This window comes from Nicotiana tomentosiformis, chromosome 8, assembly GCF_000390325.3.
Source record: "Nicotiana tomentosiformis chromosome 8, ASM39032v3, whole genome shotgun sequence".
In the NCBI taxonomy this organism is placed as follows: Eukaryota; Viridiplantae; Streptophyta; class Magnoliopsida; order Solanales; family Solanaceae; genus Nicotiana; species Nicotiana tomentosiformis.
In genome coordinates this window covers 63,347,881-63,367,744 of record NC_090819.1, presented here as the reverse complement: position 1 = coordinate 63,367,744, position 19,864 = coordinate 63,347,881, and the positions used below count along the sequence as shown (strand labels likewise).

Below are 19,864 nucleotides of genomic sequence, written 5' to 3'. Positions count from 1 at the left end.
GTAAAAGAATGAATAAAATGACAATAAACGAAAACGTTGCTAACTAATAAAAAAATGAGACAACTATGATTCATTATCCAGTTGATCATGCCTACTTGGAACGCGGAAGCAAAATCTTGAATTGTTTCGATCCCAACGAAGCGCAATCACATCATCTTGTTTTAAATTCCTTCTCTTCACAAAGTTGGGGGTCCAGTTTCTGATGAGTTGAAAACTATGGGTTGCCCATTTCTTGAGCGTCAAAGAATACTCTGATTGTGTATCCAAATCCCAGACATTAACATCAGTTCCACTTAACTTTTGGCAATCTGTAGCTTTTTGTTCATCCAAGAAAGGTATAACGTAAGTTTTCACTTCTTGTCTCGGCAACAAAAGCCTTGACGATCCATTCACGTCACTCTTTGTCAACTTCTTAATTATCCAGTGCTCTTCCTCCTCCGCCGCAATTAAACGCCGTTTCTGATCTTGTCCTTTTCTTTTTGAAACAGGAGTAGCGATATTAGATTCATGGAACGACCTTTTGGGGGCACAAGAATCTTGACTAATGATATTTGGGGAATTAGAATTGGAGGTTTCGGGTATTGTACCTAGTAGAGAAAGACAGAGATCAGTAGAAGGCGGAAGAGGATTATTTACAAAGTAGTAGTGTTTTGAAGCAGTAGCTAGGTTTTCTGAAAAATCTGGAAAGAGAGACAATGTTGTGGGTTTAGAAGCAAAGAGAGACAAAGTGGGGAGTTTGGTGTCGGAATATTTAGATGATGAGGACTCATGAGGACAAGCATATGCAATTGGTTCTGCATTTATAACGATACTCTTATCTGAAAATAGAAGAGACAACGTTGGAATATCGTCCTGAATGGCGTTCATGGTCATGCACGACAAAGTAGTAGAATTCTTTGTTTTCATCAGAATGGAGGCTCTCTCATTACCTTTTTATAGATTTCTAAACTTCTCCCATACAAACTCAAATTGGGATTTAGCTTTTCCCTTTCATAGCCAATATCGTACTAACCCCTTTACTCCCTATCAGATTAGGAAATGGAATTAAGTACCTTTCTTCATAACCTCTATTATAATAATTTGAAATGTTGAGTCTTAGAATATTGTGATCAAATTGTATAATACGTATGTTTGTATTTATGGTGATATATATGAGAATAATGAAATATATATTTATATATATGAAATGCATGTACAACTGTTATTTGCAATAAGATGATATTATTATTGAGAAATAAAATTGTAATAATGTCGGATGTTTCTAAATGCAATTTGATTTATAATTTGGGTATGCCTAATTATGAAAGTTACTTGCGGATAAAATTTTGATTTGTAAAATCAGGAACGTTTAGGTTACTAAAATTAGTGTTGTAAAACATAAAGATGGTAACTTAATTAACTTAGTAATTTGAGAATTGAACCTCCAACATGATTCTAGTAATTTTCAACCTGATTTTAGTATTGTCAACCGCATTCGCGATCTCTTGGCTAGGAACTGGATGGTCTCTATTTGATTCTAGTAATTTTCAATATATAGGAGTTTAATTCGGTAGCTGATAGTTTAACCAAGAGCCGCTTTTTGAATGACATGTACTTGTAACTTCTAGCATTTCTTTGCATGTTTCGGAAGATGTTATTGGGGTTTCATTCCTTCGCTTGATTTCTGGGTAGTTTCCTTTTCTTGCTTTGTTTCTCTTTTGATAGAAAAAATATGCTTGCAAAATAATTGGACTAATATGCCTTCTAAAGTAATTTGATAATTGAACTCCTAAAATAATAATTATATTAATCAAAATTAATTGAACTCCAAAAATTAAACTTATCACTAAATATTTAAAATTTTAAGTATTAAGTACAACCATTTTAGTTATCATCACTGTCACTAACAACAATGTATTTGTAATGCCCATTTTTTTTTTTCTTTCAATTTAACCATTTACCCATGTCACCTCCTGTGGTGGTGGGGAGTTTGGTGCTGACCCAGCCTTAAATATTAAGAACAATAAACTAGTACATTCAACAAAGAGAAGAGCATAAACCTTACCTCAAAAACAAAGGAAGGGCAAAAACATCCTTAAAAAAAACATAGGAACAGAACAAAGTACAGACAAAATACAAGATACTTACAGAGTTAATTCTTTGGTAGATCAACCAACTTACGGAAATAGCCTACCATTTTTTTTAGATAACAAAACCATTCAACTATTGATTTTTTACTCAAAAAATAAAAAAATACTCATTTAACATATCATATCATATTGAAAACTCATTTTAACTCATGTTCTTTACAAAGTAGACTAGTCGGTGATATTTGTTTGAAGTTTTGGAGTTTGCAAACGAATTTGTTTCGACTTTTTGCTCTTTCAAAAACTCAAATTACAAACTCTAAACCAACCTAATATTATACATTGAACCATTGAATAATTCAAGAACGTATTCACAAAGCTAGTTGCATAAGACGTTCTAATGTATGCTCTAAGTGTGACTAACCATATTTATGTTCTTTAAAATACATCTATAACTGTAATATTTCTTAAGCAATAAAATTTAATTGGATTTTTCGAAGTCCAATTACATGTATGTATCCAGTTTTATTCGGGTTAAATAATTAATTTGGACTTTATATATTAAAAATAAGTCTATTTTATTTTCAAGATCAAGTTCCATTTTATCTTAAAGCCCTGACAACATAGCATGTCCAGTCAAATTCAAAGCCAACAAGATGATGCCACGTGTTAAAATGATATAGCAATCCAAGTAAAAAAGCAATGACCAACCATAAGTTGCAAAGTGTCTAAAATGACATGTCTTGGCCAATCACATGCAACCTTATCACATAGCTTGTGTGATAAGTTTGATGACTCACATGAGCAAATCAAAATCAAGCAAGATAGTTCATATGTAACTGGACTATCCACCCTCTACAACTATAAATAAAGGGGTTACATAGGTTACATAACTTTCCGAGGGAGATTAAGAGTTAAAGAAGAGCATTTCACTGTTGATGAAGGCATCCGCAAATAGATAGATTAATCATCAACCTCAGAGTTCTCCAACAAAAACAGAGTAATCAACAGAGTTCTTTCAGGAGATCAACCCAAAATGACAAAGTACTGCCTGATGTTCTTGGAGATTAAATACATCATAAGGAGGTCCGCATTATCCTATATTCGATAAAGACACTACTCAAGCCCTGGAATCACGAAAAATCTTAGAGAGAAGCATCAAGGGAATACATAGAACTGTACTCACATATATTAATCAATAAAATCTCTTTTTCTTCATATTTTTGTTGGAAATTATTTTCCCATGCAGTGAAAATTTGGCGCAAATAAATTTTGGCACACCTAGTAGGACCAGTTCTGCCTTTCATCTCTTCCTCTTGCAAGTTTGAAAATTACAAACTTCATATATACTGCTGCAATGGCCTTTACAAAGTGTGATGATGTTACACACAAAGATGCTACCGCTACTGCATCCGTTGAGCTCAGTCACATTTGCCGAATCACTCGAAGCAAGTTCAAGGCTAGTGGCTTGGATGTATCCGAATACTTCGCCTCCTTGGACATGGAAAAGAAGAGCAAATCTCATATGACGATCACAGCCGCAATCTCTGGGAGAAACACCCCAGAGATTTGGTTTCAGAGACTATGTCCGGTGACTGGACCTTGTTTACAGATGGTGCATCCGACATGAAAGTGTTCGGGTTGGGTATAGTACTTAGTACTCCATTTGGAGAAATTTTAAGACAGGCCATGCAAACTGTTCCTTTAACTAATAATGAATCTGAGTCTGAGGCTATGATTGCAGGACTTGAATTAGCCCGGGGACTAGGCTCGGAGGTGGTTAAAGTAAAGTGCGATTCCCAGCTGGTGGTCAATCATATATATGGAATTTTTTATGCCAAAAAAGAGCGCATACAACAATATTTAAACGAAGTCCAAGTTCTACTTTTCCGGTTCAGGGAGTGGATAGTAATTCATATTCCAAGAGAGAAAAATGTGGAGGCTAATGTGTTAGCTAACTTGGGTTCATCAACGGAGTTAGAAGGAACCGATTCTAGTTTGGTTGTGCAGTTTTTGCATTCAGTTCTGAACGTGGACGGGTATTGTGAAGTTAATTCAACAAACTTAGTCCAGGAATACAAAAATGAATTTATTGATTATTTAAGACATGTCAAATTATCTGAGGATTCTAAAGCCTCCCAAACACTCAGAATGAAGACTGCCTAGTATTGTATTGTCGATGGAAAACTGTATCGGAGATCTTTTCAGGGTCCGTTAGCTCGATGCTTAGGTCCCGCGAAAGCTGATTATGTAATGAGGAAAGTTCATGAAAGAGTTTGCGACAATTCTTCCGGAGCATATTCATTGGTGCATAAGCTAGTAAGAGTTGGTTACTATTGGCCCCGAATGGAGCAAGATACTAAATATTTGTTCAGAAGTGTGATAAATGCCATGCTCAGATGATACATCAGCCGACAGAACTTTTGCATTCAGTTCTCACCATGGCCATTTATGAAATGAGGGATGGATATAGTTGGATCTCTGCCTCAGGGACCCAGACAGGTAAAATTTCTTTTGATTTTGACTGGTTATTTCTCTAAGTGGGTTGAAGCAGGTGGTTTCAAGAAGATTGGAGACCACGAGGTGATAGATTTCATCTGGGATCATATTATTTGTCGATTCAGAGTACCAAAAGAAATTGCATGTGACAATGGGTCATAATTTATTCGCTCTAAAGTCATAAAATTCATAGTGGGATTGAATATCAAAAGGATTAAATCAGATCCGTATCATCCAAGTGCTAACGGTCAAGCAGAGTTAACAAACAAAGTAATAATTCAGAATCTAAAGAAGTTAGAGGATGCCAAAGGCAGGTAGGTTGAAGAGTTACCCGGAGTATTGTAGGCGTACCGAACCACAACAAAATCAAGCACCGGAGAAACACCTTTGTCTCTTGTATATGGAGCAGAGGCACTAATTCTAGTGGGGATAGGTAAACCAACTATGAGATTTTCTCAGACAAACGAGCCAGAAAACGCTGAAGCCATGTTGATTAAGGTAGATCTACTTGATGAGCACCGAGATTTGGCTTATGTAAGGATGATGGCTCATAAGCGAAGAATCCAACAATATTATAATCATAGAGCAAATCTCTGTTATTTTAAAGTAGGAGAGTTAAATATATGGAAAGTGACTCATAACACCTAGAAAATCAACACCAGAAAGTTAGGACTATATTGGGAAGGTACTTATCAGATTTCAACTATAACCGAGAAAGGCTCGTATCAACTAGAAAATCAAAATGGAGTTAAATTAACAAACAACTAGAACAGTGAGCCATATCAAAAGGTACTACCGTTGAAGATTGATGATTTAACTGAAAGTAGGCGATGTACTTTTTTTTTTTTCTTTGTCCAGTTTTTGTCCCAAATACGATTTTTCTAGAAAGAATTTTAATGTGGCAACAAGTAAAGCATATTACGAGGATAAATTATTAACGGTAACATGAAAACAAGTGTTTGAATGCTCATACTTTTCATTCTACACTGGGGGAGGGGGGGGGGGGGAGCTATTCCTACCAGTACCAGATCGTGATGGTTAACACTAAAAGTGTTGATGCTAGCTTAAAAGTAAAAGCAAATGGAATATGTTATCCGGAAACGTAGTAATGCCGGGGACTGCTGAAATTGGGGGAACATGTTTTGAATTTAGAAGTTCAATTGTTATGGATCACCTCAAGCTGGCACCAGAGACTGTACATGCAGCCCCGTAGAAATAAAAAGTACAAATTAGCCACATGAATTGGCAGCTAGGTTATTTGGAAAATGTAATTTTCTTACTTGTTTATATGTAATTTTGTAAATAGAAGGAATAAATAAAAAAATTCTTTTGTTTCTATTCATGTCTTATTTCTTGTCCTAGAAGTTTGGTGTTCCCTTTATTTGAATGTTACGAAAACATCAAGTGATTGTGCCGGCATAAGATGTCCTCTTCAAAAGAACCATAAATATAAGGGCCCTATGATACGAAGACTTTTCGGACAAAGGTTGAAAATCAGACGCTAGAATTCCCGATAATAAGGTCAATCAGATGCAAAATTTTCGGGACTTTACCAACAGAAGAGCATAGATCAGGAGACTTCTTTTGCTAACTTAAGGCTTTGAGAAGCTAAGGTAACTCAAAAGTATAAAGAAAAAATATTTTTCATTTCATAGTTCCGGGCCCAAAAGAGAGCCCAGAATAGATACAAGAGTTTGAAAAAAAACCTTTACAAGACAAATTAATCTACTTTATCAACGGTTGTCGAGGATTGGGAGGATTCTAAGATTGGAGCATTTTTTTCGGAGCCGAAGTTTGCTCATGTGTCTCTTTATCTTTATGCTCTATATCTTCATCTTCTTCTTCAAGTGCAGAAAATTCAGAGCAAGTTTTCGAAGAACTTGAAACAGTAGACCGAGAAGGTATATTCTGAAGGGAGGTTATTTCTAAAGCACGAGCCTCGGCAATATAGTCATCTATATTTTTAATGCTGATTTTGGCATCCTCTAGAGTCTTACTTCGCATGCTGTAAATAGCATAAGTCTTCTCAAGCACGGAGGAGTTCTCTTGAGCTCGGAATCTTGCTCGGAGTTCTTGGATTTTCTCCTGTAGTCGCTCGTTACCAAACTTTAAAATCTTGTAGGTTTCCTCTAGTTTAGAACTGGTTTTTGCATGTTCCCAATTTAGGTCCATGGCCTTTCTAGATCTTTCCTCCATTTTGGCCCTTTTCTCTTCGGCCATAGTAGATTCTTCGATTTTAGAACGCAAGATAACTTCCAAAGCTTGAATCATATTCATAGAAGCAGATTCGCATTCAGCAGCCGAAGTCAGAGCATCCAGCAGATCCACCCATTTTCCCTATAGCTCAGCAAGTTCAGCATAAAGCTGAGTGGCTTCTTGACTATGAGCCTTTTTTTCTTGCTCTGTTTTCTCCAACCAGGCCTCGAGCTCTTTCATTTGTGTAAGTTTGGCCTCTAAGGAAGGAAGTCGCTCAGCAAATTGGTTCCGCTCAGACCGAAGTTGTTACTTCTTTATTATCATCCTTTGGAGACCCTAGGAGGCAAGAAGGTTAGCCTGAAAAGTAAATTTTAAATTTATCAGAGAAAGAAGTAAAAGATAAGAATAGGGAAGAGGAAAGGAAGGCAAATGGTACCTGATCAAAAAAGTTGTATGATGTTGTTGATTAGACACTCAATAAAAAGAGCATCCATTTTCTTCCACTCTTTCCTATAGCTTCCTGTAGCCAGGAGTTTTATATAATTGGCTACCCCAACCGATTTCGAATGAATGTGGCATTCACCCGGAACTGTAATGGTAATACTGCATTTACCATTAGGGTCCCGAGTTGAAGCATGGAAGGCGTTTTCTATGTTCCGTGACCTGGTGATCAGGGAAACGAATACCTTGTTCTCAATCAGCAGTGACCGATGGTGGAGTAGAAGTTAGGGTAGCACTCGAAGTAACATACTTCTCACTAGTATAAGCAACCAGAGCCCGGAAGAGAGAGTTTGCTATTTCAGCCAATTTAGACTCTTGAAAGAGTCTCTCCATTTCCTCTAGGTGAACTATTGGAGCTCTATCGTTTCTTCTTCATTGAAGAGAAACCACTTCAACATCGTCATCAATTTTCTCTACATCAAGGACCAATGTATCTGGTCCTTCAGGAATTACCTCTACAATCAGAGGTTGCACCTTCTCCCCAGCTTTGGAGGAGTGTCTTCTTCTAGCACTCTTCTCTTGGGGCCGGGGACTGACAGATGATGTAGCTTCACCGGAAGAAAACGCTATATCATGAGTCCTTTTCCGGTCAAGGACTTGTTGAAGCTGTTATAGGGCATCCTTCAGGTCGAGCGAAACTTTGACGACGGGCAGACAAACGATCCTTTGGGAAGGCCTGAGACTGTAATACAAAATGGAAAGGTCAAAAGTCTATTGTCGAATAAAGATACACGTTAACAAGAAGGATGAACAAAGGTATTCTCACCATGATTCTTGCACTTACAATTTTTCTTTACTAAAATGGCTTTACAGATGCAGAGTTCCAGCGCTGAAGTGTCCAAAATATTTGAACCCACCGAGGTAGGTCTTCAATTACTTGGGGGGGGAGGGAAGCGAGCAACTAAAAAGAAAGAAGAGAATACATTTAAGAGAATGTACGAGTATAATTCCAAGTCTCAAGAATTGGAGATTCTGACGAGAATACAATGTCTGCGGGAGCAAAAGCAACAAATATTTCTGTCCAACCATGGTCTATTTTCATCTAAGCTGGTGTTGATGATATGGTGACTACGTTTAATGAGTTTGATCATGCCTTATCAAAAGATTTTGGAAGCATAAAGACGGATCATATACGCAAGGGTGAGATCTTCTTGTGCCCGGGAGGATAGATACTGGAGACACGCTACCGTGTTCCATATTGCTAGACCCACTTGAGCCAAACATACTTGGTAACTCCGACAAAAATAGAGGATAATGGGACCAATCTCCTTTCCAAGACTAAGGATAAAAAAGTATGTATAAACAAAAACACACCTTGGCTTGCTGAGAGACACCCTCTCCACGCCAAGGAGGTCCAAAACCTTAATATATTTTTCCAGCCGCATTCCTCCTTCACAACAGGAATGCTGGCTGGCCGAATGGACGAAGGATATTCTCCGACCACTCTATTTTTGTCATTTTTTGGATTAGAGGAAGGGTTCTGGATTCGAAGATCCTTGTTAAAAGGCCATTCTTTAGGAATGATCGTACCGGTAGTAGGAGGATTTGCGTCAGAACTTTTGGGTTTGCTTTTCTTGGATGGTCCCCCACCGACAAAAGTCCCGACACTGTCGGTGGAAGAATGGATAAAGTAATGGCCACCATACGGTCATAATGTTTAGCGACAGAATATGAGTTGCCTGAGATGGAAATAGCATAAGACATGTTGGGATAGTTCAAAGTGTGATGGCAGAAGTAGTGAAATTTGTTGTTGAAAGTCGAAAGTTTTGCTAAGAAGGAGAAGTTGCAGAGAATTGAAGGAATTGTTGTTGAAGAGATTTAGAAAAGTGTAAAGTAAAATTTATGAGAAGAGTAAGTTTATAGGCGGTTCAGTAAAGTCATCATTACCTTGGTAACTGGCAAAATTATTTGTCAAATCATGGAGAGACACATGTTAAACTCATTAAATGCAAAGAGACATGTGTCATTTCAAGTGTCAGAAGCTGTTCAAGAACTTTCCCACCAAGAAAAGAGAAGGTTTTATCTACTTCTCGATCATATCAAGTTGAGTCACTGGAAAGTAGGGACTATCTGTATTGGGTAAAATTTAGAGTTTACATGCGGATATTTCTCGAGCAGACATGTGGCAGTGATGACAGGATGTAGATGAGTCATCAGTAAGCTAATACCGAATACAAACATGTGACCAGTATTATGCGAACTATGAGTACATAACGATCAGAGACAAATTGTATGGAGTACAATATGTATGTTTAGCTTGATTCTGAAATATGCGCGCCTCAGGTTGCTGTTAGTACATGTATTATGGTGACATATATGGCAAAGAAAAATGAAATACATGAAATGCATTTGATTATTAGAATTGTTATTTCCAATAATTTATAGAATTCGATGATTATTGTTATTATTATTCTGAAATAAAATATTATGTCGTCGGATATTCCAAATAACAATTTGATTTGTTTGGGTATTGTCTAATTTCTATGCATATTAAGAACATTACTACGGTATATTTGTGTATAACAATTTCAATAAAATGAGGAACGGATTAGGCTACTAAAATTAGTATTGTAAAATATAAAGATAATTATAACTATAATCTATACTATACTAAAAGCACGAAGGCCCTTAGCGAAATGTCGTTCGCCTTTTTTACCCTTTAAAAATAGATTTCACATTGGATAAAATTGTAATTATAATTTAATTATTTTTCTAATATTTAGAACTTTAAATTAGTTAAATTTTTCCTTATTAGAACTATGTAAAAATTCCTAATATTTAGGAATCCGATATTGAGTTAGATTTTACTTAGATAATTTTTAAGGTGGTTTTTACACGTTAAGAATTGTAATGAATTGCAAAGTTTTTGTCTTCGTGCATGTTTTCAAATTCTAATTCTTTGTCCATTTCTTTTTTGGACCATGTGAGTAGCAAAAATTCTAATTTTTCATATGTAGACAAAGTGTTTAAGGTGACTTTTACATTTTTTATACTTAATATAAGCACTTTAATTAATAATGATAGATAGCACGTACGTCATCTTATATATTAAATATCATTGTCATTAATTATTTTATGGAAAATTCAAAAATTAAGTGAAAGTTTTGTCATAATAGGAACTGTTAATATTTAGAATTCAAAATTGAATAATATTTTAATTCATATTAATTATTGTTTTTACTTAAATTGCATAAAATAACTATAACTCCATAACAGTTCCTATTTTAATTCATGTTCAAAGAAGAAAACTCGAAAATTTAATTTCAAATTCCTATTTATCAAGATCTAATATCAACTAAATAATGTATATGAACGAACAAAGTTACACCGATTTTGACAATTTTATTTTGAATTAAGGAGTAATCAAAATATCAAGGTATATTTTCTTCTACTTCTAATGATAAATTCAAATAAAATTACTATATTGTCAATTCAAACGAGAGAAATGAGTTTGAATATAATGATAAACAAGTAAACAAAAAACGATAAAGTCCACAAGGAATAAGTAAGAACTATTTGTTACTAAAATTGATAATATAAGTTTGTGCCCCTTCTATATTCAATGATATTTTAGGTTCTAAAACTTTGTGTCTTTTGCTTTGTAAATATATAAAACTTTTAAATCTCTAGATGTTACTGACATTAGTGCTAAAAATATCTCAAAATTCATAATTATATTAGTTAATAATAAAAAACACAAAAGGGATATTGCATTTTTTAAAAGAAAAACACAACACTGTTTTTGATCCTTGATTTGAAGAAATACTTGAGAAAAAATTAAGTATGTGTTGTATATTAAGATGAAGCAAGGAAAAATATATAATTATATTCTAACAAATAATACTTGTATATGATTATATAACAATTAACGATTGAAAAATGTCATTTTTGAAAGTTGAATTTTTAATTATTTTTCACTTTCACGCACCTAAAGGAGAGAGTATATATATCCACGCTCTTTAAAATATTGACGTCCGGAGTTTATCAATTATCAAATAGCCAACTTCAGAGGGTAGCTAAGACTACAAATTATTTAGGATTTTTTTTAAAAACATACGCTCCATATTTTTTGCTAAGTAACATAGTCCTTTTAAAATCCATTAATAATAAGTAACTTCATTACAATCTTAACCTCCTACTTCTATAAAAAAAAAAATATATATACATGGTTATGTGCCCGGATAGAAAAAGAAAGCTCACTCCAAAACAAAAAAGAGTTAATAAAAATTATAGCGATTAAATAATATCTTTTGCGATAATAATTTAATATTTTGTTAGATTTAATTTTATAACTCAAATACAAATTTTAATATTTATGTAACTTTATAATTTTATATTCATTGAGATAAGGTACACGCACAACGCGCGTATCCTAAAACTAGTTAACTTAATAACTTGAGAATTGAACTTCCAAAATGCTCTACTAATTTAATATACTTGCGAAATAATTGAATTGATATTCGTCCAATTTATGCTTCCATAATATTAATACTTTAATATTAAATTTAATAATTTGATAATTGAACTTCCAAAGTAATAATTATATTAGTCTAAATTAATTGAACTACGAAAAGAATTCTTAACAATTTCAATTATTAAATTTTTATAGAAGTACCACAATCTTAATTATCATCACTGTCACTGACAACCAAAAATTCATCATGTTGTTATTTCTTGCAATTACTATGTTTTCTAACAATAATTGTCGTTATCAAATCACTTGATGCGGGTAGTCCAACCTTGAAGCGCGCTTTTAGGGAAGCTAATGGAGTGACGGACCAGTTAGCTAAGAATGGATGTAGTTTGAACGTTTTTGGCAGTTTAATCACCTACCTCGATCCCCCGCTTTTGTTATTTCTTTTTTTGAAAGAGATAGAATGGGTACTATATTGCCTAGGCTAATCTAATGTTGTAATGACTCTTAACTTGCTTTGTATGAATAAAAGTCTTTTCTTACACAAAATAATCAGGAGATCCATGTAGCTCTAAAACTTAAAGCAGAAGGATGCCGAAAGAGAATTTGCAGTATCATGTATATAGAGGCAGAGTTAGAATTTGAACCTTATGAGTTCATGATTAAAATTATTTTAAGTTACTAGGTTCTAAGTTAATAATTTGTACATATTCATTGGATTTCTTAATACAAATACAGAGTTTGAACTAAAGCTATTGAGTTCGGCCGAACCCTCTCCGCCCCTACATGTATATATAACTACAGATAAAGAAATGCCATGAAAAATACTAAATGGCCGACTGAGGTTGTTCTGTAGAATGGAGCCATTCTATCTGCAAGTACTTTTAAAACATAAATATCTTGTAATGATCTCCATTTCAGCTTGAATAACTGATTAGAAGCTATCAGAATTGACAATTAATTGTAGTTTAACAAAGCTGTGTGTTTTGCATAATCAGCATTTGGTTCAATTAAGCTTGATATGGATTATGTTACAAGGTAAACTGTGGAACTTTTAAAGAAAGTCAGGAGATCCATATAGCCCTAAACTAAAGCCAAAAGGAGATCATTGGAGAATTTGCAAGATCATATATAACTAGAGATCAAGAAATGCCATGAAAAAATGCTTTGTTCTGTAGAATGGAGCTTTAAATTTAAGTATCTTCTGATCTCCATTTCAGCTTCATCACATCGAATTGAAGAGGCAAAATTGTTCCCTTTTCCATGGAATTTCTCTGGATAAAAAACTGCAGCTTAGTAAGGAAATTTGTTGGTTTAAAGGTATTGAGTTTGTATTCTCTCTCGGTTCTGTTCCCACCACAGCTTTGCATGCACCTCTCCAAACTTCTCTCGGCTGTGCGAATGAAGAACATATCATTTGCTGAACATGTCAAAAAGCACTAGCAAAAGTTGAGATTTTCAAATACCTGAATCTAACACGGCGTAGCTCTCTAGTGCCATCAACTAGTTGTCTGATGGTTATATAGACCCCAGGCTCATCTTGTTCTACCCATTCTGACTCCATTTCACTAGCATTACTAACGGAAAGTGAAGCTTCATCTCTAGAGTCAGTGGTAGTCCTTGACGCGTCCATATATGACATGTCACCCTTTGGGAAACCAGCTGCATAGGCAGTAGTTGATCCTGTTGGTTTATGGTAACTGCTTGGAGTCCAGTCCTTGTTTGTTGCAGGAGTCATCATAGGGCTCTCCATTGCAGATCCAAGCCTCGAATAATTGGAATCTCTCTGCAGAAAAACATATCAATATCTCTCTCCAATTTTATTATTTACTCCTACTTTATATTAAGTTGTAGTAGAAATGTATGCATATATAATTAGATTATTGAGCATTCCAGATCAGATATGAAGCAGTGGAACTATTTCTTCAGGTTATCTAGTTTTTGAGATGGAACTTGATGAGCACAGTCTTCTGAATCAAATAGTTTTAGCGCTGTCATTGATTTGTAGACCACAAAAGTATAACATCTTGTTTGTGGAAAATAAATAGTATTGACTTGAGCTGGCTATTTATTTTGAACAGGGTGACTAGCTAATGGAAACTGCGCAGCTAATACACATATAACTGAGTTAATTTTCATGGACAATAATGACGAAAATGGAGATAAAGGCTGTACGAAGATAAATCAATTGAAAGTGACTTACCCCATCCTCAGACCGTCCAGGCGTGTTAAGAGCTTGTTTATTGAATCTCTGAACATTATAAAGCTCCATAATTCGGTCATAATTCTCACCCCACCATCTTTGAGCTTGCCATTTGTTGAACATGTCCCGACTGATTTAAGACCAATGAGTAAAATCAACTGTTGTTTCAATAAGGATTAGAATAATACCTGTTCTTTTACTAAGGAAATGAATAAACAGACTACACTTGGACAATTCAACAGCTTATCGGGCCAGTTAGAAAGCTACAGATCATGGATGCCTTCAATTCAATAGGCCATAAATTTAATAACAAGGGCATAGCAAGTAAAATACTTATGTTTCTGATAAGTCACAGTGAGATAAATAATTTGAGGGCCACAGTACTAAACAAGTGAGATGGTTGAGCACACAAAAGTGGAACAAAGAAAAGGAGAACTCAATTAGATGAAAAGGACTCAACATTAATCTAGGACAAGCATAATTAATAGTATATAACTAATAACAGTTTAAAGAAGCTTTCATTACCAAAGAGGTTGTTTCTTAACTAAAATTTTACAGACAAGAAGTTGGCACAATCAAAATTCCCATAATTTACTTTCTAGATAGAAATGAAAGGACATTTTTGAAAGATACCTAAAGCGGATTCGTTTAAGATCATTTCCACCATTAGGGAGAGAAACAAACGTGATCTGAACACCAGGCTCGACCTGTGCTGTCCACTCTTTTTGCTCATCATTTTCCACCACCACATCACCGCCACTAAATCCTCTAGCAAATCTTGGATCAGGTCTAGGAGTCCTTAGATTTCCAGCATTTGTAAAATCCCAAGCTGGAGTAGAACTAGAACTTGCTGGTTGATATGGATATGGAACTCCCTCTGATATTGTATCAAAATCAGGATATGGTCTATGCCCTTTCCTGTAACTACTTGGTGTAGTTGACTTGCATTTATAAGCTCCTGAGACCTTTAAAGCAATATCCTTGATCTGTAAATGTTTAAGATCACAAGAATTAAGTACAAATTCAGGAAGATGGATTCTTGATTAGAAGATGAAATGTTGTACTCCCTCCATTTCAATTTATGTGAACCTGTTTGACTGAGCACGGAGTTTAAGAAAAAATAAGACTTTTGGAATTTATGGTCCTAAACAATTCAAAAAGGGGGCCAGAATATTTGTGTGGTTATAAAAGCTTCTCGTTAAGGGTAGAATTGCAAGTTTAAGCAAAATTATTTCCAGAAAGGGGTCATTCTTTTTTGAACGGACCAAAAAGGAAATAGGTTAACGGATGTGTATAAGTTAAACAGTAAATGTTGGTTTAACATTACAATGACAAATTAAAATTCCAGTTGATTTTAAGCTACAAGAAGTCAACCAAGTGTGGTTTCCATTTGATCAGCAAGCAAACCAATATGTGTCATTTGTCTTGTAGTATGAACCAAAGAACAGTCAAAGCAGATTGTCCAAAAGCTAAATTATACTATTTTATAGGTCCAAAAGCAAAAATTACTGTTTGAAAGTCACTTACTTTCACAAGTTAACTTTGTGGGGTACTACTGATCAATTCAACAGTTGAACTTGTGAAGTATTGAGTAAGCTGGAGGCTGGACTACAGTGAATGGACAAGATATCAATGGTTGGTCATGTCAAAGATATAGCTTAGACAAGTCTTTGCCAGACATGAGAATTGTCTTTTCTGACAATCTGCACTAGTTTACATGTTAGACTGTTCTTTTTTATTGGGTTTGCAAATTCTAAGTAGACCAAAACAAATTCACTCCCACCTAAGCTGAAACTATGGTTACCTTGTTCAATGGAAATCTACCTTGGAGATGCTCACACTGGTATAGCCTATGTTTAACATATCTAAGAAACAAATTCCTTCATTAAAGATATACTATGTTGTTTCATCTTAGGCATAGGGCGAATTTAGGATGTAAAAAATCAGTAAGTTCAGAGCAAGGGTGAAAGATGTATATATTTTATAAAAAAGAAATTATATACGTATATGTAGTTCGAACCTAAACTAATGTGTTCAGCTGATTGTGCTAAATTTGCCTGTGTGTGTGTGCGCATGTTTTCAAGATATGTGAAGAAGTTTGAATACAATTCCTATCAGATGATTTTTACATTTTGGTATACTCCCTCTTATATGTTATGTTATACAGATTAAAATTTCCTAAGCTTCTTAGTGGTGGCCAGTTGGTCAGCCTAACCAACTTATAATAATATTGTTGGATGAAAATGAATAAGATTAGAAAAGTTTATTATAATTGGAAGATGATGAAAGAATGAAGAGGACCACTAATGAAAGCAAAGTAAAGCAGGAACATTATGGGACCAAGAATTTAGACACATGATCCAAGAAATAACGTGAACAAGAACATGACCCAATCTACATTGTTCACCTATACTCTCTTCATGCTTATAAGCATAAATAAATAAAGGGGTGGGGTCAATAAATTAGAAGTCACCACAAAATAAAAAAATAATTGTTTTATTTTATAGGCACATTCTATGGTCCTCACTCACTCCTCTCCTACAACCCCCGCGTGACTAAACAAAATGTTCATTTCATGTTCTCTCCTAATCCAATGCCCAAATCCAGCTGGGAAATGTGGGCCCAAAAGGTTCAATTGTGGTTCCCACTAAAGGCTAAGCGACACTTCTCGTACTAAGAGTCGGTCAGCTTTGGGCAAAGAAGAGAAAAAAAAAAACCAGAAAAATACCCTTTCAATTTCCAAACGCTTTGACATTTTTTTTAGAATTTGTAATGCTTGAGCTAGAATTTAGAAAAGCTTATGCTACATTAGGTCCAAAAATTTTACTAGTTAAACACAAGTAATGAAACTATAAGGCCCATTCAAGTGAATATCGAGCCCGTGCAAAGGTTTTGGTCAAGCTATGTCAGTCCACCAAATAATGGAACTTAACTATATACCTCCAATCGTATCTTTGAAATCCCACACACTAATAATCCACTCTTCTACTCTAAAGCTGGGGCGGAGCTAGAGTACCGGAAGCGGGATCGGCCGAATGTAATAATTTTTGATTCAAATTCTATATTTGTCTTTAAAATTTATTATATATATACAAACTATTAATTTAAAACTCAATAACTTAAATGATTAGAATCTCGAACCTATAAAATTAAAATCTTAACTCCGACTCGCTTCAAAGGACAGACTTAATAAATGGAGTAATCAAATAGTATGATATTCGGGGTAGGGATCAAATTGGTACGTTTTCCTACATCTCCTCCTCTTATTAAATCTTAAACTTTAATCGAATTAAATTTTAATAAAGTTGTAAAAAGGATAGGTTGAAAGAGAGGACCTGCGCCGTGAGGCTTTTGACGGAGTCTTTAGTATTGGGAGTAGGACGGGGTCCCTCTTCACCTCCATCATCGTCTATCTTTTGCTTACACGTGATACACGTCAACATCCTCTCCTTCTGCTTTCTCTTTTCCCTTTTCTTTTCTTCTCTTTACAGTACCTACAATTTAAAACATACAATAAATTAATAAGCCAAAAAAATGCGCACACCCTTATTTATCAAGTAGTTTAATATACACTTTGTTATTTTGCTCTGAAGAATCATGATACCTTGTAAATATTGATTTCTCTAGGTTAATAATATCTTAAATTATTTCAAGCTGGCTTGAAATAAATGAAAATGTTATAGATGATAAATTATTCAAAGAACCGCCATCTTGACAAACTAATGTTTTTTTAGAGAAATAAATGGGATACCCACCACACAGAGATTATTTAGGGAAACAATCTTCCTTTTCATTTCACATAATATCTTTTCCAAAATAAGCCCAGCGTAAGATTATAGAATCTTTTTTAAAGCACACAAGACAAAGTAAATAATACTTTGACCCCTTATTTTGAAAAAAAAAATGTACAACCTTAATTTGAACAAAAAGATAAAAAATGCTGACTCAAATCTTGAAAATGTGAAGTTTATGGAGAAATACCTGACTGTTATATCAAAATAACTTGATTAGAATAATGAATAAGCCTATAAGCCAAAGTTATAATTATCTTGTCTCCCCACCCAAAAGACAGACAAAATTCGCAAACAACAGAAACAAAAAGAAAAGAAGTTAAAGAGACAGAGAAAGAAAAAGAGAGACAAAGAAGGCTTCGGATCAGAGGAAGTACTGATAGAAAAGGGAAAGAGAGAGAGAGTTTATTAAAGAAGAAGAAGAAGAAGAAAGACTAAAAAGAACAGTCAATAATTGAATGCCCAAAAGAAATCTCATATAGAAAGTTCATAATGAAAACGAAAAAAAGAAAGAAAGGAAAAGATTTAAATCAAAAACTCATTCAAAATCAACTTTTTTCATTTCTGAGTATATAGAGCCGAATTTTCTGACAGATTATTCATCATCATAAATCTTTATTAATCAATTATCACACCCTTTTGCTTCTTCATTGCGAGGAAAAAGAGAAAAAAGTGTAAAGAGTAGCAGTAGTAGCAGCAGTAGTAGTAGGATCAGTAGAGCAGCAGAGAGAAGGGAAAAATCTGGTTGGTTGAATGAATGATAAATCGCTGTAGAATTTAATAAACGCTGTCGAGTTTTGAAAGCGGCAACTGATTCTACAAACAGACAAACCCCGTTTAACCATAAAACACTCTTGATAGCGACCTACCCAACCCCACAAGAAAATCCGATTGTACTCTCTTAATTTTATTTTGTAGTTTGGCATCATTTTCTAATTAATTTCTTCAAAAATGAATGATATACTATCATATTTTCTTAAGAAAAAGCTTTTATAATAGTACAAATATATATTATGCTATATTTAACATTACTAAGTTTAAAAAAATCTTATGGCGGTACAAAATTTATTATTTATAAACCCAATATTGAGTAAAACTATGCCAAATAAATTGTTTCAACTTTATTCATACCTCAAAATGGATAAAAGAAGTTGCAGCAACTGAGCTAAAACACTGAAAATGGCTTCTATAGAACTTCTCTTTCTTACTTGTTTCGATTACCCTTTTGCGAATCTCGGAAATATAAAATCAAATCATCATAAATACAGCTGCTTCTTGATCTGAAATATATATTTTGCCGGAGCTGGCTAGTCTCCGGCGACAATGAGGGAGAGATTTTCAAAATGTGATGCTTGTAAACGGAGGAATTCAGATTCTCAGCTGCAGGTTTTACCTTAACATATAACTATACAAAAATGAAAGCAGAATCTACAAAGAACACAGAGAATATATAATAATGGAAGAGAACAAATACAGAGTGCAGACGAAGTAAGAGAACAACTTTAGATAAATATTGAGGTATTTATAGAGGGACGTGACCCCGTCATATTATCTCGTCGTTATATAACGGAAACTGTGAATTTGCATATCGAATATAAAGGGGCTACTCTGCAATGATGGGCTGTACGTTGTGCTCTAGGGTTTGGACATTGCTGAGGGTTTTGTCATTTAGACAAAAGGGTTTAATGTGGTCTTGATTGGGGAGGACATGATGGGCCCATATGTCGAGGTTGTACATGTGGCATTAAGGGAGTGGATCAACCTCGAAATGTTTAATAAATATTTTGGTTGGGAGAATTAGGAAATTGGTTGGTGTATTTAAGCAAATGAATTAAAAACAATTAAGCAAATGATTCTGTTGGATCAAAGAACAATCAAATCATTGTCTCTTTAATTTTCGTCATAAAAATATATGGTGGCGGTTCTTATGTAATCTGATTTAACATCATTGTTTCCTTTCTAATATTTTAATTTTAAAATGACTTACCTTTATATAATACATGTTTGATTTCACTTATTTACAGTATTTTTTATTTTTTTTTGCATATTTAATTGCGGAAAAATAAAAACACTGGATTTGCAGTGGTTTCTTAGTCACTAAATTTAAAAACTAGGCGTGTAACATTTTCTTAAAATCAATCCAACCAATTGAATCGAAATGGATTTTAAGTTTTCATTAATGAACTTGTAGTCG

General features: G+C 34.4%; 2 protein-coding genes across 4 annotated transcripts; both read right to left on the bottom strand.

Moving 5' to 3' along the window:
* Positions 1-63: 63 nt before the first annotated feature.
* Positions 64-867, bottom strand: LOC104095353 (B3 domain-containing protein At2g33720-like). The gene has a single exon (XM_009601479.4). The coding sequence runs from the start codon at positions 865-867 to the stop codon at positions 64-66; it is 804 nt and encodes a 267-aa protein (XP_009599774.3).
* An 11,793-nt stretch (positions 868-12,660) lies between these two features.
* Positions 12,661-19,160, bottom strand: LOC104095321 (protein BREVIS RADIX-like). Of its 3 annotated transcripts, none has more exons than XM_009601424.4 (6): positions 18,802-19,160; positions 17,215-17,373; positions 14,513-14,865; positions 13,880-14,009; positions 13,143-13,462; positions 12,661-13,069 (listed from the first exon to the last, which is right to left on the bottom strand). In XM_009601424.4, the coding sequence occupies exons 2-6, from the start codon at positions 17,320-17,322 to the stop codon at positions 12,991-12,993; spliced, it is 990 nt and encodes a 329-aa protein (XP_009599719.1). In that variant the 5' UTR covers positions 17,323-17,373; positions 18,802-19,160; the 3' UTR covers positions 12,661-12,990. The 3 variants fall into 3 exon arrangements, with proteins under 3 accessions (XP_009599719.1, XP_070038494.1, XP_009599724.1); XM_070182393.1 differs by having other exon boundaries at positions 18,879-19,160; XM_009601429.4 differs by lacking the exon at positions 18,802-19,160 and adding an exon at positions 17,861-18,374.
* Between the last annotated feature and the right edge of the window lie 704 nt (positions 19,161-19,864).